This window comes from Notolepis coatsorum (assembly GCF_963971535.1).
Source record: "Notolepis coatsorum genome assembly, chromosome: 2".
Classification (NCBI taxonomy): domain Eukaryota; kingdom Metazoa; phylum Chordata; class Actinopteri; order Aulopiformes; family Paralepididae; genus Notolepis; species Notolepis coatsorum.
In genome coordinates, this window is record NC_140166.1 from 194023706 (window position 1) to 194049248 (window position 25543).

At 45.7% G+C, this 25543-nt stretch overlaps 1 protein-coding gene across 2 annotated transcripts in view; it reads right to left on the bottom strand.

The window, feature by feature from the left end:
* Window positions 1–476: 476 nt before the first annotated feature.
* LOC311223053 (uncharacterized protein) overlaps window positions 477–25543 on the bottom strand; it is a 31083-nt gene continuing 6016 nt past the window's right edge. Inside the window, exons 4-7 of one of the 2 annotated variants that reach the window (XM_084307751.1) lie at window positions 22442–22588; window positions 22304–22360; window positions 1060–1116; window positions 477–762 (exon numbers count right to left, since the gene is read on the bottom strand). In XM_084307751.1, the coding sequence (XP_084163877.1) occupies window positions 626–762; window positions 1060–1116; window positions 22304–22360; window positions 22442–22588 (398 nt within the window). In that variant the 3' untranslated portion in view covers window positions 477–625. The remainder of the gene's footprint in view (window positions 763–1059; window positions 1117–22303; window positions 22361–22441; window positions 22589–25543) is intronic. The other variant, XM_084307752.1, reaches the window with a different exon arrangement.

Here is a 25543-nt window from a genome sequence, read left to right on the forward strand (position 1 = left end):
TTTCATACTCTGGGTTTAAAAGGAAAATGTTTGATCACCTTTTGTAAATTACCATTTAAATGTTCAAATTAAATTACTTCCAAAACCAATACTGGTTTAATTCTAAATATCCTTCCTCAAATCAGTGGCAATTATTTTCTCAAATCATAAAATAAATAATATTAAACGGTCATAAATAGTGTCAAATGAAAATGAATTACAGTTCCAGAATCAATGCTGCCTTTAATTCTAGATATGCTCCCTCAAATCAATAGCAATTACTTTCTTACTGCTCAAATTATTCTAAAATAATATAAATGTATTTTATATTAAACAACCATTCATTACCAATGAAATTCAATAATGTTATATTGAAATGACTTAAGAGTTCCAAAACCAATTGTGGTTTATTTTTAGATATCCAATAACTTTTATTCAAATGAAGAGTGGTTTGACTCGGAAAAACGTATATATTATTTAACCTATCCATAGGCAGTAGTAGGTATATAATAATTTATCTTTGGTGAAAATGATGACGTGATGATTTGATGTGACTCTCGGATCACAGCCAAGATCCTTCGGGGCGATGGGTTCTATATATACTACCCATGTAAATAAAAGAGTCAGCCTGGGTTGGCGTGCATGACTAGGGGTCAATAGGGGAAAATTGCCGTTTCCTGCGGCGAATCAAGTGTGCTAGGAAGCCCAAGGATGATAGGGTAGCCACGGAGCCCACTGTAGAGCCAGCAATCATGGTTGTAGATGGGGAGTTGGAAACCTCTTCTGGGGAACCAAGCAAACACAAAGAGAAAGAGTTTGGAGCATTGAACTATAAAAACCTTTTGAACTATAAACAGGTTTAAAGGGGGCTGATAGTGATATGTCCATGATGAGTCATCAGAATGCACCCCGAGTGTCCAGAGGCATTGAAAGGTAATTTTGGAAGGCAATTTATATGGGCCTGTTACATCTTGTATCTTATGCCCTGTTGACTGATTCAGAGCTGAACACCGCTAATATTCACACACATTTGTATTGGGTATGTGGTCCATGTAAGAAGAAAAACATCATGTTACCAACCTTCCTTCCCTTCCACTTCAGGAACACTTTTTCGGGAATTGGGCACGTTGGAATTCACTGAGAAAGAAAGAAGAGTGCACAACATGAGTCAAGCACCCAACACGTTGTTATATTATCAGTGTTCCAGCCTGGCCGTCATTATCAGCCTTCATCGCCTCCTGGCCATCTCTGCGTTAGTGCGTTTTGTATTGTATTGTTTCATGCAGGCAATCGTTCGGTGGAATTTCGTACTCCCACGGCTGACTGGCTAAAACACTATCTCTTCTCCCGGGTGCATTCGGAACAAATGTACGTTGATTCGTCCATTGTGTATCAAACGGATAGTTTATTCACATAAACATAGGTCTCACACAGAATGAAAAACAAATTGAAAGTCTTTAAAAGGTTTTAAGAAAATAAACTAGATTAATAAGGCTCCGTTCTATCTCTCTTGGTTGTGCGGCCTAGCTCGCTTTCTCCTCATGGTTTGCTCTTTCCCCTCCCCCAGCCCTCCATCAGGATGGCTGGTTCTTTATCTGTGTCGGTCTGCTCCAGTAGCAAGAAAACAACTGAACCTAATAGCAATCTACAACTCCCTTTTCTGTGACTTGTTATCTTTTAAGGAATGTAGCTCTATGTTGCTATGCGACCAGCCCCACTACCTGAAGTCGCCTAGCAACCTCACCTATCCCCTAGAAGAGAGACCCCTTTCTTAACGATTGTTGTGACATCGCCAAACGGTGACGATCCATCCATAACATAAGGTGCGTTTTCACCAAACTAAGTTGGACTCTAGTATTTTCAAACCGGCCGATGATGTAACGTTATCTGTTCACCGCTCCGCGGTAGTCGCTGCCAGAGCCAACGAACTTTATTTATTTAAATTGTTCCTGTTCAGACTCAAGACACTTCGGAGCAAGAGTGGACAGGGTTTTGGCGGACCTGCTGACAAAGGTAACGTCTATTTTACTGAACCCCATCATAAAACATGCCTTTGTGATGATCCCAGCCTCAGAAAACGAGTCCGACGAGTATGGCAAGGGGACACCCCCCCCCCCCCCCCCCATGGTGGCTTTGTGAATAGAACAATTCTATGTATGGTCATGTTTACCTTTGACCTGGAAATAATATAGGTGTCAGGCGAGCAACAAGCACCAAATGCGCATGCTGCACACAACACGCAATATCTTGCGTTCTAGGAAATGAGCCTGGATTATATTGAAAACGGGAGGCTTTTTAGCCTGGGATTGCGCAGGAATGAAGGTATGTAGAAATAAACGGTTTGTTCCCTGTTGGAGTATAAATATTGCCTTTCAAATTAGCTATACTATTGTCTCCATAGGTATAATATAGAATATACGACGGCTCTGCAAACATCGTTTATGACCTTCCTGCACATCCTTTTTTTTTTTTTTACAGCTAAGGGCGGCGCTTAGGACGCATGGGGTTCCGTGGGCTCAGCCACTACATCCACACCCCCTTTTTTTTTAAGACTCATCGGACACAGAACAAACTCAAGGGGCTTTGTTTCAGATTTCTATACACTATTACTTAAGTCCACATACAAGAACCTCTCATTAGATATAGATTGGCGAGGACAAAATAAATGTGTGTTGTAATATAATCTTATTTTTATATTCTGTTTTTATTATTTCTATTTATTGTCATTATTTTTTATTGTTATTGCTGTTATTGTCCTGTGAAGTCTTGTTTATTATTATTATTATTATTATTATTATTATTATTATTATTATTATTATTATTATTATTATTATTATTATTATTATTATTATTATTACTGTATTGTGTTTTGTCTTGTTTCATGTGAATTTTATTTTTTTTTATTAAAAAAGTATCACAAAGAAAATTCATCTGAAATCTATTACAATCGTTTTAAGGAGGGGAGTTCATACTCTGGAAGATATTGTGACGAGCCTTGTGGTGTTCAGGCTCGACACGGACCAAAACAAACAATTCCAATGTCCACACAAGCACAATTTCAATAAACAAATTATATTTATTGATCTGCAGTCCGATTGTCCGATGGGCAATAGAGTGGTCATATAACAGTCCAGGGTCAATACACGTTCCAGGCTCTCGTACAAAAAGGGAATGTTCAATACTCAAGGTTTGTCATCCGGTCCAGGGTCAGTTTCACAAGGGGGTTTCTCAGCCAGTCCAGGGTCCAGTAACACAAACACCTTCTCGCTCTAACCTCTCCTTCAAACTACCTCTTAACTCAAAAACTCAATATCTCACTCTCTCTCTACGAACTCTGCTCCTTCCTTACCTCCACTCAACTCTTCCCCGTCTCTCCTATAGGGTTTATGCTATGTGTGTCTTGTGTGTGTGTGTGTGGGATGTGGGTGATCACGTGGTGCACAGGTGTATTCCATCAGTCCCAATCAACTCCTTAATTAACTCTCCTCTGCCCGTGGCAGTAGTATCTCCCTTCCTCCACATAGCCATGGGACGGGGGATGATATATACCACAATATATGATAAAAACGGTCTTCGAGCATTTCAGGACCTAAAAGAGTTTTATGATATACCTGGCGAATCATTCTTCCTTTACCTACAATTTAGGTCGGCGCTCAGGGCCCATGGTGTACCCACACCCTTTTGTCGGGCTTATCGGTGACAGGACAACCACAAGAGGGTTTGTCTCAGATTTTTATACACGTTTAATCAAATCCACATATAAAAAAAATTAACATTAGATACAGTCTGGCAAGGGGACAAATGCTATATTAGCCTCCCGCAACCCTAATTACCAACAAATTCATTTTAATTACATTCATAGGACGTATCTCACACCTAGGAAACTGTTTGCTATGGGACTGGTGGCCAACTCCCGGTGCACTTCATGCTCACTAAGAGCCACCGGCATGTATATGCAATGCATATGTTCTGGGATTGGCCACCAGTAGCCCATTTTTGGAAAGCTATAGCAACTAAACTCTCAAACATCTGTAATATTTCAATTCCAATCACGGCAGCAACATTACTTCTAAACGATATATCTTTACTACCAACATCCATACAACAGAAAATAATTATTCTGGCAGGCGTTACAGCAGCCAAAACGCTGATTGCTATGAGATGGAAAGAACCTGAGAAACACTCAGTAATTAACTGGTCCCTGACATTGCCAGATATTATTTATCTGGAGATCTCGACTGCTCTGTGGTTGGGGTGGGACAAGGCAGGTATTGAATTGTGGACCGCGGCGGCCGAGGTGGTCAAAGGCACAATGTAGCGGCGGAGTGGGGGTGGGGTGTTGGTCCTGGGGATCTGGCAGTCTTGGGGGGGGGGGGGGGGGGGGGGGTGAGGGAGGAAATGTCTGATGTCTTCTGTGTTGTTTGTGGTGTTTTAATTATTTACTTGGTATTTTGTATTTATTAGTTAAGTCTTGATTTGTAAGTATTTCTTATTTCTTATTGTCTTGTCATTATTATTATTGTTGTTATTATTGATGTTGTGTTGTTGTTTGTTGAAAATTTAAAATAAAAAAAAGAATAAAACATTTATTTCATACTTTTTTTTTATCCACTTTTTCTCCTGTTTTTCTCTGATTTTTCTCCCATCCCAATTTCGTCGTTATGCCAATTCCCCCCTCCCCTTCCTGGCCGTTGCTCGCATGTGCCCCCCACTGGTCGGTCTAGGCCGGGAGTCCTGAAGTCTAACAGATGCTTCCTCCGTCACATAGGAGACAGCCAGCAACCTCTTTTCACCTGCCAGCGCGGACTCTCATTGGTGAAGTGTAACGCGTGGGAGGTCACACTACCTTCAACATATCCCTTCTTTGCTGTGCAAGCGCCCTGACCGACCTGTAGGAGTCGCTGTTTACAACGACCAGAATACCACCCCACCGGCTTCCCTCCCGCTGACTCTGCCAATTGAGCCAGTATGACGTCCGGCCAAGCCGGCGGCAACGCTGACAGCCGGATTCGATACCGGTGTCTCTGCGTTCGTGACGAGCGCTTAGACCGCTGCGCCACCCAGCCGCCTTATTTCATACATTTTAATGACAGGAATCTATTAAAACATTTCCAGGAGGTTTTAATATCAATTATCTGCTAATTGTATGCCTGTCTATAAATATGCAAATTGTATGCCCATGTCTATTTTATCACTGCTGTGAAGCATGTTGGGCTGCAATTCTTGAAAGGTGATATACAAATAGTTTATTATTATTATTATTATTATTATTATTATTATTATTATTATTATTATTATTATTATTATTATTATTATTATTATTATTATTAGTCCATGGGTATTCATATATGTGTATACAGTTTAATATATTTTGGATTTGGAGAGAGACAGTGAAATGGGATTTGTTTTTTTAATGCATTGATGGGAAATTCTTGCATGATTGCTGACACTTAAATAAAAACAAATTTATATTGCAACCATTCAAATGTTCTTGTTACAAAAGTATAAAGTATAGATCTGACCGAGACTTCCGGTTCCGATCAGCAACGCATGGCTGGCTGATTTCGCGGAGCTCAGCAACCATGCCACATTAACTTTGATTACGTTTTTATTTTTATACCATTTCATTTTTTTTTTACGTTAGAATCATGTCTAAACAGAGGCAGACCAGGATGGGAACGCTGAACGCCGTGGATAAGGAGCTCATTAGGTCAATATTCCGTGAGGAAATAGACGCTATCGTGGCTAAGCTAACCGGCAGAGTGGATGCGCTGCAGGAGACGGTAGCCAGCATAGACACACGGTTAGCCATGGCGGAGGAGAGTCTATCCGCAGTCGTGGAGGTGGCTGATACCAACGCCACGGAGATATCGTTCTTGGAGGACAAACTGCGGGCTTGTGAGATGAAATCGGCAGATCTGGAGGACCGTGGCAGGAGATGCAATGTTAGAATATACGGGCTACCCGATGAAGTGGAGGAGGATGCGCCGATTAAGTTCCTCAAGGAAATGATACCGAAGTGGTTCCCGAAGCTAGCCCGCCCCAAGATAGAGAGAGCTCACAGGATCTTCAGAGCCGCTACCCTAATGAAGAGCGAGCGTACAAACCCTCGCACATTCATCTTCTGCTGCCTGAGGTTCCAGACAAGACAGCATATTTTAAAAGAGGCCAGGTTGAATCCTCCGGTGGTGAATGGCCGTACCCTGAGATTCGCCGCTGATTTCAGTGACTACACAGCGAGGCGCCGCAGAGCTTTTGCCAGGGCCATGGATCTAGCACGGGAAAGGGCGGTGGAGGTATACCTACTGTTCCCGGCAACGCTGAAAGTAAAGACGGGACGAGGAGAGGTGTCGTGCAACCGTCTATTCAAGTCACCATCCGAGGCGGAGGACTTCATTTGGAAAAGCAATACAAACATTCCGACTGAAAGGAACAGACCGGCCCCGGTGGAGCAGACCCCGAGCGACAGAGGCCGGAGTAGGTACACGAGGCTGGCTTCACGCGAGGCCTGCTAGCATGCTAGCTATCCAAGCTAGCGGCCCTGAAGAGTGGAGCGGGCTCCACACGTGGGCTGCTAGCATACTAGCTAACCAAGCTAACGGCTCTGGAGCACGAGAGCTGTTAGCACACCAGCTAGCTATCCAAGCTAGCACTGTTGTAAACACGGCTGACCGCAGTTTTCTCAGTCCTCAGAACGGTAATACTCGACTTCTCTATACGGTATTGTCTCAGTCACGGGCATGAATACTGACTATTTGAAAGGTAATTCAGACGTCCTTTACTCTTATCGGTTTTTCTTTTTCTTTATCTCTTGCCTTTTTTATCATCCGACACTCAAACTATGCATTGAACTGCGCGGAGATTGTTATATATATTTATTATCTTTGTCCGGCTCTGCCCGGGTGAAATTAATATCACAAGTTTCACTCAAACAGACTGTATGTGCTTATGAACCGTTCAACCAAGGGGGGTGACCCCCTTGCAACGAGCTGTCTGCGGGTGGCAGGTCAAGACTCTCCTAACACTGCTTGTTGTGAAGGATCAGATTAAACCGAATATATATATTTATTTATATATATATATTTAAATAGTGTTTGTATATCGTTTGATATCCCCTGTATATTCTTTGTACAATATGCACTGAATATCCCTTTAGTCTACTAAACAGCCCATAATAGTTTCATTCTACCATTGGACGAGAACCTGGCGCCAGGTTGCCATACCCCTAGGTTCAAGTTCAATCGTGCCGCCCAACATGTCGTGGCAAGCCCCGGTTCCGCGCAGGAATATGTCTGGCAAAATACGAATGGTACTATTTGTTCATAGCGCATATATATATGGCGCAAGTAAAGTAGAACTTTCTTTTAGTCCAGTTCTTTACCCTCCAACAGAGTGACAGACGCGAAGCCTCACCCACGACGCACGTGTGGTGTAGTAAGGCCTACTTGGCCTCAGAATAGGCATTGAGATATCGTGTAGATTAATAGTTGAATAGTCATAGTTTGGCACTATACCGTCGAGTTGGACGTATTCTATTAAGCTAATAATAGTCTATTTATGTATGGTGCATCGTTCGGTTAGAGTTATAAAGTTATCAGTACCCCCATCGTTCCTGACGTTATCTGGACGCTTAACCAGGCTGGGCAGACCCCTAGTGGTGCTTGCATCCGAGGAGCTCCGGGCCAGGGCGACTGGACCTGTATATTGGATTACTCTACCCGGACGACGGCGAGCCTTCCACGGCTTGGATTATGCTTTGGGTGCTTTGATTATTCCATGGATAACGGCCAACACTGCGGAGTGTTGGAACTACCCCCCGGAGAGGACTCCAGGTGAGACGCCGCTCTACACCAGTGAGGTCGCCTCACGTCTCTCCGTTGTGGACCGGCAGCTACCGTCCACCAGAGGGTCCAGCTGTATTCGTCTGCGGACCGAGGTTCTGTGGGCACCGTGTTCAAGACTTTGAATTCTCCCAAGAAACTGTCGGCCAGATGGGATACCGCCAGCGGCTTCTCTAACCCCCCCCTCCTACTGTCTTACAACCAGCGGGACCCCCCCCCCCCCTTAGTGTATCCAGCTATAATCATTTAAGTACCATCGCTATAGTTTCCTAAATATCCAGGTTGTATACTTACTCCCTGCGTAACCAGAGATTGGACATTCAATGTTGATTTACCTACGAATACTCATTTGCCATACAAGTGCATATTTCAAATCATAAGTGTAAACAAGTGAACGTTGTATATACCTTTTGCTATATTAAATATTCGATTTGTACATTTGTGTGGATTCGTTTCATCAGGTGGGAAAGTGTTCATCATACTTATATCATGTACTGGATGGCCAGAAGTTAAAGTACAAGAGGTAGTGGTATTAAATACCATATCTAACAATACAGTCAGGGAATTGTACCCCTCAGTTACAATTGGTCCTTCGAGCCGGATGGTAACTAGTGTAATATTAATATAGTGTTATTAATATTGAAATGGCCTATGATGAACACTCCACGAAACGGTCCTCCTAACCTAGAACGCCCGCGGCGCAGACGACAGACACCTCAGTACTTAGAGGCTTACACTGTCAGTCAACTACCTAGCCTTCGACAAACGGTAAACGCGGTAAAAGTAGAAAGTAAAATTATGTCTGACCTTAACGACCAGGTTTCCCCGACCACAGAGGCCCTAGTAGGTCCTAATGTAACTGACCAAGCGCACGGTGGGGACCAGGAAGGAGCTGACATGCCTTTACCCCCTGCCACTACCCAAGAAGTAGTCCCCGACCAGCACCGGGAGGAAGACAACCCTACAGAGAGAGAACTCTGCACGGAAGAAGAGGAGGAGAGCGCAGAGGAAATAGAGCTCCAGGACTCCCCAACGAGTACCCCCAGGAGCGGCTCACGCAGGAGCGGCTCACCTCCACAACCGCCTTCCCCCAGCGAAGCGGAGAGGATGCTACAACAGGCGTTCCTCGTCAGCCTGACAGCCTCTACCGAACGCGATCGACTTCAGGGCGAACGCGACCGTCTCCAAGCACAACAACGGAGCGAAGAAGAGCGCACACGCCTGGAGATGAGACGCCTTCAGACAGAAGAGAATATGGCAAGAGACCGGGCCGACGCCCAGCGCGCCGCTGCCGGTGCCCAAAGAGAAGCAGATCTCACCAAGCGCGAAGTCGAGCGCGACAAGTTACAAGCGCAGCTAATGGAGCAGCTGATCCGCAAGGCAACACCCTCTCCCTCCGCCAGGGGTTCAAGGAACTCGTCAAGACAACAGTCAAGGGCAGCGTCTCCTCAACGAGCAAGCAACCCTGAACTTGACCAACAGACCGAGCCTAGACCCCCCGCAGACCCCCTTCCCAGACCCGTCCAAGCGAGACCCAGCTACAAGGAAGGAGCGGCATACACTGCGGAGAAGCTAAATAAACGATTACAGGGTCTGGAAGATCTGATAGAGGAAGAAGAGGGAGAGGAGGAGAACCAAGCCCGACGACAGCACAGTACTCCACCGGACCAGGAGGTCCAGTACAGTCCAGGCTATACCCCCGCGGCGCTGCGCTACAGACCCCCGACTCTATTCGCGGGTGAGCACGACGCACGACCAGCCCCGAGGAATAGCACCTGGACCAGCGGGCCATGGTACCCTGTCAGTACCAGCCCACAGCGAGGCGCAAGAGGGGACTCGCCCAGGAGGTCTCTCCCCCAACGCTCGCCGATGTATCAGCCATCCACGGCGTCATACATTGCCACGCCGTCATTTCCAGACTTCGCCTATGAGAGTCGAGCACAGTACACGGAGCTCCGGATGTGCTTAGAGACAATGATGGTGGATGTCGCTGATGAACGCCACAAGTATGCAATATTACTGAAGCACCTGAAAGTACCGCGAGCGCACAATATAGCGCTAGCCTATGCCACCTCTTCGACACCATACACAGCGGCCCTAGCGGCGCTGGACCAGAGATATGGACGTATATGGGATTACGTAATCATATTGGCATATTGATCGCCTACCCCCAGCCACAGACAATCGCTCATTAGACGACCTGTCAATCAAAGTGCAGTCCCTGGTAGGGATGCTGGGAGCGCAACGGGAAAAGGGCATGCATGAGCTATACGCCAACTCTAACGTCGAGAGGATTTTGGAGAAGCTGCCACCCGCAAGACAGGAGCGCTTTAGGCGGCAGAGAGACTACCGGGATCCCAACGGCCCCGAGCCATCCCTCCTTGATCTAGCCGACTTCCTGGCGAGAGAAGTCAGCAGCTTACGACTGGATACATTCGGGCGGAGCACGCCAAGCTCCAGAGAGGGACCCAGGAGAATAAATGATGGAAGAAGATCGGTGACTGTCATGCACCAATCAGAGTCAGTACCGAGCAGTAAGAGTCACAGCACCCCCTCGAGAAAAGAGAAGTGGAAGATAGCGTGTCCCTACTGTGAGAAAGAACACTGGCTGTCACAATGTGACCTATTCACAAAGATGAATGCAGAAGAAGTGAGTCAATGGATAAAGTCCAACAGGCGCTGTTACCGATGTGCGCGGCCACACATGGCAGCCGAATGCCGCCTAAAGAAAAGGTGCAGTCGGTGCGATGGAGCCCATCTAGATATACTACACGACAGTAACAGAAGACAGCCTCCACCTGCACCATCGCGCGGCACCAAGGCAAGTGTCATGTACATTGACCCCGCCAGCAGCAGCGGCGCCCAAGTGCTCTTAAAGGTAGTCCGTGTGACATTGAGCTACCAAGATAAAGTCATGGACACTTACGCCGTCCTCGATGACGGGTCAGAGAAGACCCTTCTGCTCGCGTCCGCTGCGGCCCAGCTGGGACTGCGGGGGAGCAAGAACGAAATGACGATTCGGACAATAAGAAGAGATTTAAAGACGATAAAGGGCGAGAATGTCTCCTTCACTATCGCAGCAAACGGGCAGCCAGAGCGACGGTATAAGATTACAAATGCTTTCAACAGCCAAGAAATAGGACTATCGCAGTACACCTACCCTGTCACCAAGTTGATGGATAAATATGTGCACCTGCGCCAATTACCTATCCCGCTCATAGACGGCGCTACCCCGACCCTGCTGATAGGCTCCGACCATGCAGAACTCATAGTCCCGATTGACCGGGTCCATACAGGACCCCGAGGCTGTCCTGCAGCAGTCGAGACCCGCCTAGGGTGGACCCTACAAGGCCCCCTCGCTAAATCTCTCAACCGAACAGCAGCCACTAGCTGCCTCCACTCCAGAACGACAGAAGAAGACACCACTCTCCTGCAGCATGTCGAGAGGCTATGGACACTAGAGACAATGCCCTTTAAGAACGAAAAGAAAGATATTCGTTCTAAAGAAGACATTTACGCCATCAACCTACTCGAGCAGGGGACAAAGAGAGTCACAGTCGGCGGAGTGATGAGATACGCAACTCCACTCCTGAGGCGAGAGGGAATGCCCACCTTTCACGCAAAGAAAGACGCCACGGAGCGCTATCTATTGAACACGGAGCGGCGCCTAGCCAAAGACCCCGCTCAAGAGAGTGTGTACCGCGCTGAGATTGAGAAGCTAATCACAGTGGGACACGTAACAAAGATTGACATTAAAGAGGCCGATCAGACGACCGAATCATGGTACGTGCCGCATCACAAGGTCCATCACAACGGCAAGGATCGCATTGTGTTTAACTGCAGCTACCAGATCGGATCCCAAAATCTGAATAAAGAGCTCTTGCCCGGCCCCACACTCGGCCCCTCCCTACTAGGCGTGCTACTGCGCTTCCGCCAGGACAAGGTGGCTATCAGCGGGGATATCAAAGGGATGTTCTTGCAGGTGAGACTAGTAGAGGAGGACAAGCCCCTGCTGCGGTTCCTATGGAGAGAGAGGATCGGAGATGAGAACCCAGCCATCTACCAGTGGGAAGTACTCCCCTTCGGAACCACATGCAGCCCGTGCTGTGCTACATTTGCACTACAGAAACACGTCGCAGAGGACCCAACAGCAGATGAAGAGGTCCAACACAGTGTGAAGAACAGTTTCTACGTGGACAACTGTTTACAAAGCGTTTCGACTCAAGAAGAAGCCGAGGCTCTCCTAATCAAGTTACGCGCCTCCCTGATCAAAGGCGGCTTTGATCTCAGGCAGTGGGCCAGCAGTGACCCGCACGTATTGCGCAGCCTCTCCCCCGCGGACAAGGCTGCCAGCAGCGAGACCTGGATGGCGACCATCCCAGGAGAAGCCCAAGAAATGACACTAGGACTAGTCTGGCGCTTCAAAACAGACTCGCTCCACTATAGACACAAACCCTTGGCTCCAGAGCAGGGACAGTCGATGGCGATACCGACCACCAGACGGAGTGTGTACAGAACACTCGCCAGACAATATGACCCGTTGGGATGTATTCTACCTTACACCACCAGGGCAAAGATGATTGTACGAGCAGCACTATGGGACAAGGACCAGGGCTGGGACGACCCAATACCCGCACACCTTGCCTCAACATGGAGAGAGTGGGAGACGGAACTCCGCTCACTCCCAGGCGTCAATATACGCCGCAGCTACTTCCCATCCACAGTGAGGCCAGAGACATGCGAGATTGATCTACACGTCTTCAGCGACGCCTCCGAAGTAGCCTATGGATCGGTGGCCTACTTGCGTGCCCAAGAGAAGGGAGGAAAGATACACACTGCTTTCATCCTGGCCCGCTCAAGAATAGCCCCACGTAAGCAACAATCTATCCCACGTCTAGAGCTCTGCGCAGCCCTAGCAGGAGCGCATCTAGCCACGTTAATCCAACGTGAACTCACCATTCCGGTGCACAGAACAATCTTGTGGTCAGATTCCACGACAGTACTCACATGGATCAAGTCTGATTCATGCAGATACAAAGTCTTCGTGGGAGTCAGAGTCACCGAGATTAAAGAGCTAACAGAAGCAGCGAGCTGGCGGTATGTGGACACCAAACACAACCCAGCTGACGTCATCACCCGGGGAATGTCTCTGGATGACCTAACCCGTCGCAACATCTACAGTGACGGACCAGAATTCCTCAAGCTCCCGGAAGGAGAGTGGCCTACGCCCACCCCACGGGAAGCAAGTAACGAGGAGGCTGAGAACAAGAAACCTATGTTCTGTGGACTGAGCATAGTCGCCTCCACAGACCCCAACATAGATGACTGCATTACCCTAGCGAGTGCGCAGCAAAGAACATTCCTGCGGCACCACCCAGAGATTCAGTCCACCACCGACATGTCAGCAGCTGACTACGAAGAAGCAGAACTTCTTCTACTACAACGAGCCCAGAGAGACTCGTTTCCCGATGAGCTAGACTGTCTACAGGGAGGAAACCCCGTCCCATCAGACAGCAGACTGCTCCACCTGGCACCAGAGAGTGACGCCCATAAGCTCATCAGAGTGGGTGGTCGCCTGCGGAGAGCCCCCGATCTACCGGATGATATTAAGTACCCGATCGTCTTGAACAGCCGACACAAGGTCACAGAGCTGATCATAAAGAAATACGACGAGGATGTACACCACGCAGGAGCAGAGAGTCTTCGCGGAGATCAGACGTCGTTATTGGATACTGCAAGGCAGAGAAGCAGTATGGCGCTTCCAGCGAACCTGTCTAGACTGCCGTAAGTGGCGCGCGCAGCCCAGCATACCACGGATGGCTGACTTACCCCCCTGTCGCCTCCGAATCGGCGACAAGCCATTCCACTCCACAGGCATGGACTGCTTTGGCCCGTTGTATATAAAGAGAGGAAGAGGCACCGAGAAGCGGTGGGGTATTGTATTCAAATGCATGACCACCAGAGCGATACATATCGAGCTCCTTCCGACCATGAGCACAGACTCATTCCTTATGGCCTTCCGAAGATTCACATCACGGAAAGGAAAACCGTCTACATTGTTGTCTGATCACGGGACCAACTTCAAAGGCGGAGAAAGAGAGCTGAGAGAGAGCTTCCAAGCTATGGGCCCAGAACTTAAGACCCACCTCGCTCCATCCCAGATTGACTTCCAGTTTAATCCCCCGAACGCACCCCACTTCGGTGGAACCTGGGAACGAGAAGTACGTTCTATAAAGACAGCCCTGTACGCCGTGCTTGGGGCCCAGACTGTGGCGGAGGAAGTCCTAATGACAGTCCTCACGGAGATCGAGGGAGTATTGAACTCAAAGCCCCTCGGTTACGTCTCCAGTGATGTAGCAGATGTCGACCCAGTCACCCCCAACATACTCCTAATGGGGCGGCTGGACCCCGCGCTACCCCAGACAATGTACAGGCCTGAAGAAGCGAACGGCCGAAGAATGTGGAGGTACAGTCAAGTACTAGCTGACAAGTTTTGGAGCAGCTTCCTACTCCACTACCTACCGTCTCTACAGACCCGCCAGAAGTGGGTAAAAGAGAGAGACAATTTGACAGAAGGAACAGTCGTCATGATTATTGACCAGTCACTACCCAGAGCTATGTGGCCGGCTGGCCGCGTAAGCAAAGTGATCACCGGTGCCGATGGCAAGGTCAGAGCAGCTGAAGTACTCGTCCAAGGGCGTACTTACACACGACCCGTGGCGAGGCTCATAGAACTGCCCCGACTCCCAGATACTATCGATGATGACCATGACCCCATGACTTTGTGAGTTGACTGACCCTTACAGCGGACCTTGAGTGGTAGACAGTGCGGTTAATCTGTCTCTGCTTAGCTAATTAGGTGGGACTAATTAGGGGGCGGCTGTTGTGAAGGATCAGATTAAACCGAATATATATATTTATTTATATATATATATTTAAATAGTGTTTGTATATCGTTTGATATCCCCTGTATATTCTTTGTACAATATGCACTGAATATCCCTTTAGTCTACTAAACAGCCCATAATAGTTTCATTCTACCATTGGACGAGAACCTGGCGCCAGGTTGCCATACCCCTAGGTTCAAGTTCAATCGTGCCGCCCAACATGTCGTGGCAAGCCCCGGTTCCGCGCAGGAATATGTCTGGCGAAATACGAATGGTACTATTTGTTCATAGCGCATATATATATGGCGCAAGTAAAGTAGAACTTTCTTTTAGTCCAGTTCTTTACCCTCCAACAGAGTGACAGACGCGAAGCCTCACCCACGACGCACGTGTGGTGTAGTAAGGCCTACTTGGCCTCAGAATAGGCATTGAGATATCGTGTAGATTAATAGTTGAATAGTCATAGTTTGGCACTATACCGTCGAGTTGGACGTATTCTATTAAGCTAATAATAGTCTATTTATGTATGGTGCATCGTTCGGTTAGAGTTATAAAGTTATCAGTACCCCCATCGTTCCTGACGTTATCTGGACGCTTAACCAGGCTGGGCAGACCCCTAGTGGTGCTTGCATCCGAGGAGCTCCGGGCCAGGGCGACTGGACCTGTATATTGGATTACTCTACCCGGACGACGGCGAGCCTTCCACGGCTTGGATTATGCTTTGGGTGCTTTGATTATTCCATGGATAACGGCCAACACTGCGGAGTGTTGGAACTACCCCCCGGAGAGGACTCCAGGTGAGACGGCGCTCTACACCAGTGAGGTCGCCTCACGTCTCTCCGTTGTGGACCGGCAGCTACCGTCCACCAGAGGGTCCAGCTGTATTCGTCTGCGGGCCGAGGTTCTGTGGGCACCGTGTTCAAGACTTTGAATTCTCCCAAGAAACTGTCGGCCAGATGGGATACCGCCAGCGGCTTCTCTAACCCCCCCCTCCTACTGTCTTACAACCAGCGGGACCCCCCCCCCCCCTTAGTGTATCCAGCTATAATCATTTAAGTACCATCGCTATAGTTTCCTAAATATCCAGGTTGTATACTTACTCCCTGCGTAACCAGAGATTGGACATTCAATGTTGATTTACCTACGAATACTCATTTGCCATACAAGTGCATATTTCAAATCATAAGTGTAAACAAGTGAACGTTGTATATACCTTTTGCTATATTAAATATTCGATTTGTACATTTGTGTGGATTCGTTTCATCAGGTGGGAAAGTGTTCATCATACTTATATCATGTACTGGATGGTCAGAAGTTAAAGTACAAGAGGTAGTGGTATTAAATACCATATCTAACAATACAGTCAGGGAATTGTACCCCTCAGTTACACTGCTGATACTGCATGCTTTTAACTTTCTTTCTTGTCACAGCAGTACCGACGCTGCATTACCTAAACGATGACAGCACGGTAATGCTCTGGGTTTATTACCACAGTGGTATTATTTCCACAAGTGTTATGAGTACTTCACTTTACTCAAGCTTAACTCGGACAAACTGTGTTTCAGGTGCTTTTATAGTCTGCATAATGTTCTATGCACTGAGCTCTATATAGATTTATTCTCTCTGTTGAGCGATGGGGGTTCCCCTATTTCTAAATCGTTACAGTATACAATTTGTTAGAATGGTTAAGTTACGTAATGTGGTTGTGGTTGCTGTGACCCGGTCGCAGTGCCAAATGATGTTTGATCGACATCGGACAAGATATTTGATGGAAGGGAGGGGGGGATACAGGGATTTTTGTTTTTCATTTCTTTTGGCTCGCTCTATTATGTGTTTGCTCTCGCCCAACAGGACCTTAGCGTGGGGATGTGTATATGTTGTGGTGCTCTACTTCAAGGGAATCACGTTCAGTCATACTGCAACCTGGTTGGACTATGGCTAATTTAAACATCTTCATCTGGAATACAGGGGGTCTTAATATTCCACACAAACGCACAAGTGTACTAACATGGTTGAAAAGGCAGGAGGTGGATGTGGCTTTGCTGAGTGAAACGCATCTTTTAAAGGCTGACAGTGCAAGACTTGCAAACACATTTTATTATAACATAAGCTCCTCTTCTTTTAGCACTAGGTCTCGTGGAGTAGCCATAGTGGCTAAGCGAAAGTTAAATATTAAATTATTAGACGTGTGGTCTGATGCAGAAGGTCGAATTACTATTGCGAAGATGGAATACACTAACAGGAAAATTGCTCTTATAGCCGCCTATGCCCCTAATGTGTATGACGCGCACTTTTATACTGTACTCACTACAGAGATGTTGAAACTACCTGAGTACTCATTTATAGTGGGTGCTGATTTCAATGCCATTTGGGATCCATTGATTGATAAATCCGGTGATGCTGAAACCCACGATCAGAAGCAAGCTACCACGGCCCTACGTGACTGGTCTAAAGACACAGGGTTACTGATATGTGGCGGTTACCCAACCCAACCGCACGAGACTACTATTTTTTCTCCGCGAGACATAAAACTTTTTCCAGAATTGATTATGTTTTTTCTCCTCTAGGCTATTCGATAGCTTTGACGTTGACTTGAGGCCCATTGCACTGTCAGACCACAAATACATCCTCCTTAAGGGTTCACTCAGTAAAATGACGTCCCGTGCCCCTAGATGGCGCTTTAACTCAACGCTGATGAAGAACGAGGAATTTAACCTACAATTTAAGGAGAAGCTCATTGAATTCTTGCAGTTTAATGCTGGATCGGTACAGGACCCCAGAATTTTGTGGAATTCGGTTTATTAGAAGTAACACCACTCTATTTGCTTCCAATCTCCGCAAGGGTCGTCTCTCCAAGTTAGTAGAATTGGAAGAGCTTCATAAAACAATGATGTCTTCTATGCAGCACGGCTACTCTAGCCGACTGGAGCTCCAAATTAAGGTGGTGAAAAAGGAGATTAACTCCATTTTAAGACAACAGTCTGAATTTCAAATGCACAGAACAAGACAACACTACTACTTTCATGGCTCTAGACCTAGTCACCTACTGGCTATGAAGATACGGGCCAGTGAACAATTTGCAGATATCCCTGCCAATAAGAACCAACAGGGGGAGATAACCACCAACCCCAACAAAATCAACGATATATTTCGCTTGTTTTATTCCAACCTGTACGAGTCAGAAGTGGTCTATGATCATACCAAGCTGGAGGACTATCTTAGTCAAATTAACTTACCACAAATCTCAGAGGATGACGCTAAACGGTTAGCTGAACCTATCACACTAGATGAGCTCAGGGAGGCAATTTCTGACATGCAGCGGGGCAAGGCTCCTGGTTGGGACGGCATTCCACCAGAACTCTATACTGCGTTCTGGGATGTACTCTGTCCCTTATTACTTTCAATGATTTTACACTCAGTCAAAGAGGGCAATTTTTCCAGGGATGTCAATATGGCACTTATATCTGTCGTACTCAAGATTAGATAAGGATCCCACCGAATGTGGCAGCTATAGACCCTTAAGTCTCCTTGGAGCTGATCTCAAGCTATATGCTAAGGTGCTAGCCATCCGACTTCAAAAGCATATGACATCTCTGGTTAACCCCGATCAGACTGGCTTTATAAGAGGCCGACTGGTCACGGATAATATCAGACGGTTACTGCACGTGATTGATGCCAGCAAGGATGTCGCAACCCCTACGGCTGTCATGTCCTTAGACGCGATGAAGGCCTTTGACAGATTGGAGTGGTCATATTTGTGGGCAGTCCTTAGAAGGATGGGGTTTGGTGAGGGGTTCATTCACATGATCAAAGTTCTCTACACAGGTCCTTCGGCCATGATCTTAACAGGGAAACTCTGCTCACCACTCTTCTCTGTCTCGCGGTCTTCTAGACAGGGGTGTCCTCTTAGTCCCGGACGCGTGAATGCCTTCTACAACGCTGTTCCAGTTCCGCATTGCCGTTTTGCGCTCTGATTGGCCGCTGAAGCATGGCCCCCGAGTGATGCGCGAACAGCCAGCCTTCACCGAGCTCTAGTTCCGCGAGGTTGGAAAATCACTTAGATTTCGTAAATGTTTACCCGTTTCTCATACGGTTAACGATTCAGAAACAATCATTGCTCATCTCCGTGTGTTTATGTCGTTGCAGATGCTCAACAAGGTGGGTTTGATGCTGAGTCATGGCGGCGAAAGTGTCTTTATTATTTTCATTAGTTAACGTTATCATTAGCAGGTAAGTTATGAAGTCATTGTTTATCATAAAACCAACAGCATGACTGGCTCGTCTATTCTGTGCTAGATCAAGACACTTTCAATAATGGATGACGGTGAAAGCATACACGCCACCGAGAACAGTTAGTACTCTGTAGATATTTAAAGCAGAGTAGGAGTAGAAAACAATTCATGAAAGTAGAAGATATAGGTGTGCAACCTCGCTAGCTGACGTTATATCTACAGAGTACTAACTGTTCTCGGTGGCGGGTAAATATTTATGAAATCTAAGTGATTTTCCAACCTCGCGGAACTAGAGCTCGGTGAAGGCTGGCTGTTCGCGCGTCACTCGGGGGGCGTGCTTCAGCGGCCAATCAGAGCGCAAAACGGCAACGCGGAACTGGAACAGCGTTGTAGAAGGCATTCACGCGTCCCGGACTCTTTGCTTTATCACTTGAACCTCTAGCTCAGTACATAAAACAATCCCGGATTATATCCCCTGTGTCAATTAAGGGCACACATCACCATATCAGCTTATACGCAGATGATGTACTCCTATTTATGCAGAACCCCGCCGTCTCTCTACCTCATCTTCTCCAAGTAATAGATGATTTTGGCAGTCTATCTGGATTTAAGATCAACTGGCCAAAGTCAGCCTTCCTTCCACTCAACGAGACTGCGAAGGCAACCATCCTCCCAGCAAACATACTCATGGTAAAGTATAACTACTCCAGCTTGGGTGACAGGATTACGAATGATTTTAACAGGTGGTCCAAATTAAAAAACTCATTACAGGCCCGTGCCTCAATAATTAAGATGAATGTTTTACCCAGAATAAATTTTATCAGCTCCATGCTACCGTTATCTCCCCCTGTTGGTTACTGGCAAAAACTGCACTCTGCTGCATATAAATTCGTCTGGAACAACAAGCGCCCACGCTTAAAGAGATCCACTGCACAGAGGAGTAAACTCGACAGGGGTTTAGCATTTCCAGACTTCAAGTATTATTTTCAAGCTTACTCTTTGAGACCTCTCATCACTTGGTTTGACGCTCAAGCAGCCGTGTCCTGGCGACCATTGGAGGAGAAGATGGTGTCCCCACATAGACTTCAAGATATCGTGTATACCAACATTTCAATTAAGCAATGCAAATTACGATTTGGCCCTCTGATCACACATGTGATCCAGATTTGGCGTGACACACAGAAAGCATGCACTAACCGCCATAAATGGCACACGCATTCCCCCCTATTCAATAACAATTTGCTCCTTATTGGACAACGACCCATTAGATACCCTAGATGGGAAGGGAAAGGCATCCATACATTGGGGGATATCTTTGATGACTCTGGTCTCCGATCTTTCCAGGATCTATCCATCGGATATGATCTCCCCGGAAACTCCTTTTTCTTTTATTTACAAATGAGAGCAGCTCTGAAGGCCCATGGTGTTCCATGGGACGCTCCACTAGAGTGACACCGGTTTCACAAATTATTTTATGACAGGGAGACATCGAGAGGCTTCGTCTCTGACTTTTATCGGCACTTACTTATGTCCTCATATAAGGACCTACCCCTAGATACGATTTGGAGAAAGGATATCCCTGAGTTGGATATAGATTTTGATTGGGATGCAGTCTGGGAAAATATTAGGCTATCATCACACAACCCAGATCACCAACAGATTCATCAAAATTTTGTTCATAGGACTTATTTGACCCCCAGGCAATTGAACCTAATGGGTCTCAGACCTGACTCTCGATGTACCTTGTGTCCAAATGGTGCCATTGGAACATAATATGCATATGTACTGGGAGTGCCCTCCTGTTGAGATCTTCTGGGAAAATGTTACTTCTCAGTTATCAGAGATTTTCTCTCTGACCATACCGTCCTTGCCTTCTGTGTTATTGTTAAATGATGTTTCTCAATTGCCGACCTCTGTACATGTAAAGAGACTCATTTTGGCCGGCCTTACGGCTGCCAAAAAGTTGATTGCCTCACAACCAGATAAGTTATGTCCGAAGGTATGGATTCTCACCTATCTTGATGTTATTTATTTGGAGATTTCCACTGCACGTGTCATAGGTGTTAATGAAGCCAATATCACAATCTGGTTGGCTGTGGTGGAAAAGCTAAAAGAACGCATATGACTTTGGAAATTGAGTACTGAATAAGGTATTAATATGTGAATGTCTCACGTTGGGGTCCTGGGGCGAGAGGGGGGGGGGGGGGGGGGGAGAACGAGCGAGTATTCATGTATGTTGGTGTTTTTTGTTTTTGTTTTATTTATTATTTTTCATTCTTTGGTGTCCTATGTATATTTTCTGATCCCCTTCTGATCTGGGTCTGGTGGTCGTGGGCTCGGAGTGGGGGGGGCCGTGGTTCGGGGTCTCTGCGGGTCGAGGCACTAAAGAGGCGTGGTGCTTTGGCTCGCGGGGGGGCCGAGCTGTGGGTCCTCCGGGGTTGTGGCTTGCGGCTGCCGGGTCTGGAGATGGAGGGGACTCAGGAGGCTCATTATAGTCCATGTGTCTATTTTCCTTTATAATTGTCTCTTATTTTAAGTCTGTTGGAATATTTTATTTTTATATTATGTCATTATTATTATTATTGTTGTATTATTGTTATTGTTGTGTTATGTCAAAAAAGAAACTGAATAAAAATAATTATCAAAAAAAAATATATATAGATCTGACCAATCAACCATGACATTGCACAGCTCCATTCATGAAATAAAGGTAAACTGAAAGACTCTCAAATCTAAATTATGTACAAATATAGTGGCCATTTAAAAAGAAAATCTTCATATTTGTATTCAGGTCCACACAAACATCACTGTCATCATAATAATGTCTTTGAAAAGGGAGGAATACTGTGAGCAATAGATGAAAGAGAAGGTTATATTATATCAGTAGTGTATGCAGGATGTACACAGTAGTATGTCTGAAATCTCTCGACTGGTGTTCTTGTAGAAGGCTGAAAACTCATTTATTTTATAGTGATACAGTAAAAAAATTCTAGATCAGAGAACAAGAAAATATATATTTGGTTACATGTTTTATTTTGAAGTGCATGTGTTTAATGGATTCAGTAACCTAACTAAGCCATTGTGAAAAGTGAACAAACACCGTTTTAGCTCAGTCCTTTTAAATGGCCATGTTATTAAAAAAAAACTGGACTACAACAAGGCCATGAGATTAGAAAAATGTCTGATACCTGAAACCTGTTGAAGAAAAAAGGAAGAAAAAAGCCTCCTGTCGTGCAGTGAGCACCAGCTAAACATGTCTCTATTCTTATCGCAGCACAGTACTGCCCCTCTGACACCAACTGTACATGTAGCTGCAAGCGAGGGATAATTCAAGCCTCATCAAGTCTCTAAAACACTGACTCACAAGGTTTCTGCGGAAAGTCAGTGGCAGGGTTCCCAGCATTATCTTCAGCATCATTGTCTAAATCAGGAAAGCATCATTAGCATGATTTATTTGGAATTCTTATGTCAACTTTCCGTTTAATTTCTAAAACTAAAATACCTTTCTCTTCCTCGAGGGCCTCCTCACGTATGGCACTGGGATGACTTGTGGTCCTGACAGCGGACAATGGATTCCTGGAGGTCGTCCAATCTGAAGTTCTCATTTGTGAAGGTGTGGAGGTCATCACATCTATTGTTTTAGTCTGTCCTGCAAAGGAAGCGAGAACAAGTTGAGAGGATGCATGTCTCCATTCTCTTTAACAGGACATCATGCCACAGGATAGAGCAGGGGTTCTCAAACTTTTTTATACCACAACCCCATTTTATTTAGGATTTCTTTTGGCGACACACATCTCACACCTCATTCATATTGATCTCTTGCAAATGTTTGTAGATTTCTGGTTCTAAACATTGCATGCATAAAAGTTTACTTTCATTAATAATCATTGTGACTGATTTGGCTTGATTTTAAGTAAATTTGACCCTGGACAGAAGGTGTACGATTCTCTCTATCAACATCACCTGATGGAAAAGTAAGTTTGTAAAGCGAAACAAATATATTTTATATCTATTTTAATTTTTTTTTTTTTAAACTTACATTTTTTATTAACAGTTTTTAGACAATAAATAAATAAATAAATAATAAAGAAACTAGCATCACAATAAAAACAAAAAGAAAAAACAGTGCACATAAATATTTACATGGGTATCACATGGTTAGTTGTCTGGTTCCCCTACTCTTGTTTTCTAGGTATTTGATACAAAGGCTGATATATATCTAGGTTTTTACAATGTTCATATAAATGAGTTTGAATGTGTATTTCTTGTGAAAAATTTGTGAATTATCCTATCCTAATGGAACCATGATCTGTGAGAGGTGAGTAACACAATTGCACTAAATATAGCTTGAATTGATAGTAATAAGAGGTACAAACAATGATTTTGGGGTTTCTGACAATATTTGGATGCACCCAGGTGATATTTTGGCCGTTTCAGAAAGACTAATAAAACAGAAGGGTACACAATGATATCAACAGCACCTTGCCGTAGTCTCGGTAGCAGCATTTGAAGCTGTTGTTGTTGCCCTCTGGTGGTAAAAAGGTGTACCACAACTACACGAAGGACTACACAAAAGTAAATGAAGAATGCTGGAAATGTATTCCCAAAACATACTTCCTGTTGCCAGATGTGAAACATATTCCCACACAATCATCCTTGTGCCTCTGTAACCTTCTGCGCCAAAGCACAGGCTGAACGGACCCATAGTTTGCGAAATATTGTGTGGATTCACACAACTTGTTCCTGTTCGCGGATGACTCAGCCCTGCTGGTCTCTGACAAGAACAAATTACAGGTTGAAAAAACCCTCAGCTCGGAACTCGGCAGAATCTGCACCTGGCTCGCGGATAACAAACTATCATTCCACCTGGGGAAAACAGAGTCCATTCTCTTCGGTTCAAATAACAAACTCAGCAAGACCGACGGCTTCTCAGTTACAGTGGGTGACAATATTGTCACAAGGAAAGATGAAATTACATACCTGGGTTCCATCCTAGAGGCAAATCTTTCCTGTGACAAAATGGCATCCAATGTAATAAAAAAAAGTCAACCAAAGAACTAGATTTTTTATCCACTTTTTCTCCTCCTGTTTTTCTGTGTTTTTCTCCCATCCCAATTTAGTCGTGCCAATTCCCCCCTCCCCTTCCTGGTCGTTGCTCGCATGTGCCCCCACTGATCGGTCTAGGGAGGGTTGATAGATAATATCGCATGTCCCCTCCGATACATGTGGAGTCAGCCAGCCACTTCTTTTCACCTGCCAGTGCGGACTCATTGGTGAGGTGTAACATGTGGGAGGCTCACACTACCCTCACCATCTCCCTTCCTCGCTGTGCAGGCGCCCTGACCGACCTGTAGGGGTCGCTGTTTACAACGACCAGATTACCACCCACTGACTCTGCCAATTGAGCCAGTATGACGGCCGGCCAAGCCAGAGGCAACGCTGACAGCCGGATTCGATACCAGTATCTCACGCTTTTGTGACGAGTGCTTAGTCCGCTGCGCCACCCAGCCGCCACAAACTAGATTCTTGTACCGGATCTCCTCTCTGGTAAACAAGAATACCCTGAAGACTCTGGCAGGAGCACTTATTCAAGGGTACTACGACTATGCTTACACTTCATGGTACCAAAGCACCTCAAAGGCGCTAAAAACTAAATGACAAACATCACAAAACAAACTGGTCAGACTACTGCTTGACCTTACTCCTAGAACCCACCTCACCCCTGCCCACTTTGACTAGGATGGCTTAGAGTAGACGACAGAGTACAGCAACTTGCAATGGGCCTGGTCTACAAGATACACTACACCACTCAGGTACCCATGTACATGTCAAAATACTTCCCAAAGGTCAGTGAATACCATGACCACAACACCAGAGGGAGCTCCACAAATCATGTTAAACCCAGATTTGGCTCAAACAAGGGACTAAACACGTTTCGCAATTATGCCACATCAATGTGGAACGCCCTACCCACAGCTGTAAAGGAATGCAAATCACTACCCACTTTCAAAACCACTCTCAAAGAGCACCTACGGGAGACTGCAATTCAAAACTGGCCCCTGTAAATGTCCAAACCCAACCCCCTCCAATGTACAGTCCCTCTCCTCCAATGTACAGTTTCTTCCCCCTCAAATGTATATACTCTCTTTTTAGACTCTTTTTGTACTCTGGTATGACATAAATGTCTAGATGTAACAGTACTGTCTACTCTACCTGTATGTCATGTATGTCATTATGTTATGATGAATTGAAAATGGGGGACCCTGATGTTAACAAGACAAAAGTATTTCTCTGGTCTGCATCCCCTTAACAATTGTGTGTATTGAGCTGTACTGTATTGTACCCATTCTGCAATCTGTTAAATAAAGTTTTCATTCATTCATTCATATTGTACCAATTCTGCAATCTGTTGATAAAATTTTCAATCAATCAAAACTCACACCCACATACAGACGCTTCTGTCCTCAGACAGGCTCTGCCTTCTGCACACATAATAGGGAGGTGTAGTGGTTACGTTATTGCTGTTTCCGGCCGGTCCACCATCTTGAAAATGCAATGTAATTCCCCATTGACCATTTCTAAATCGTCTCGTTTAAAACAAATA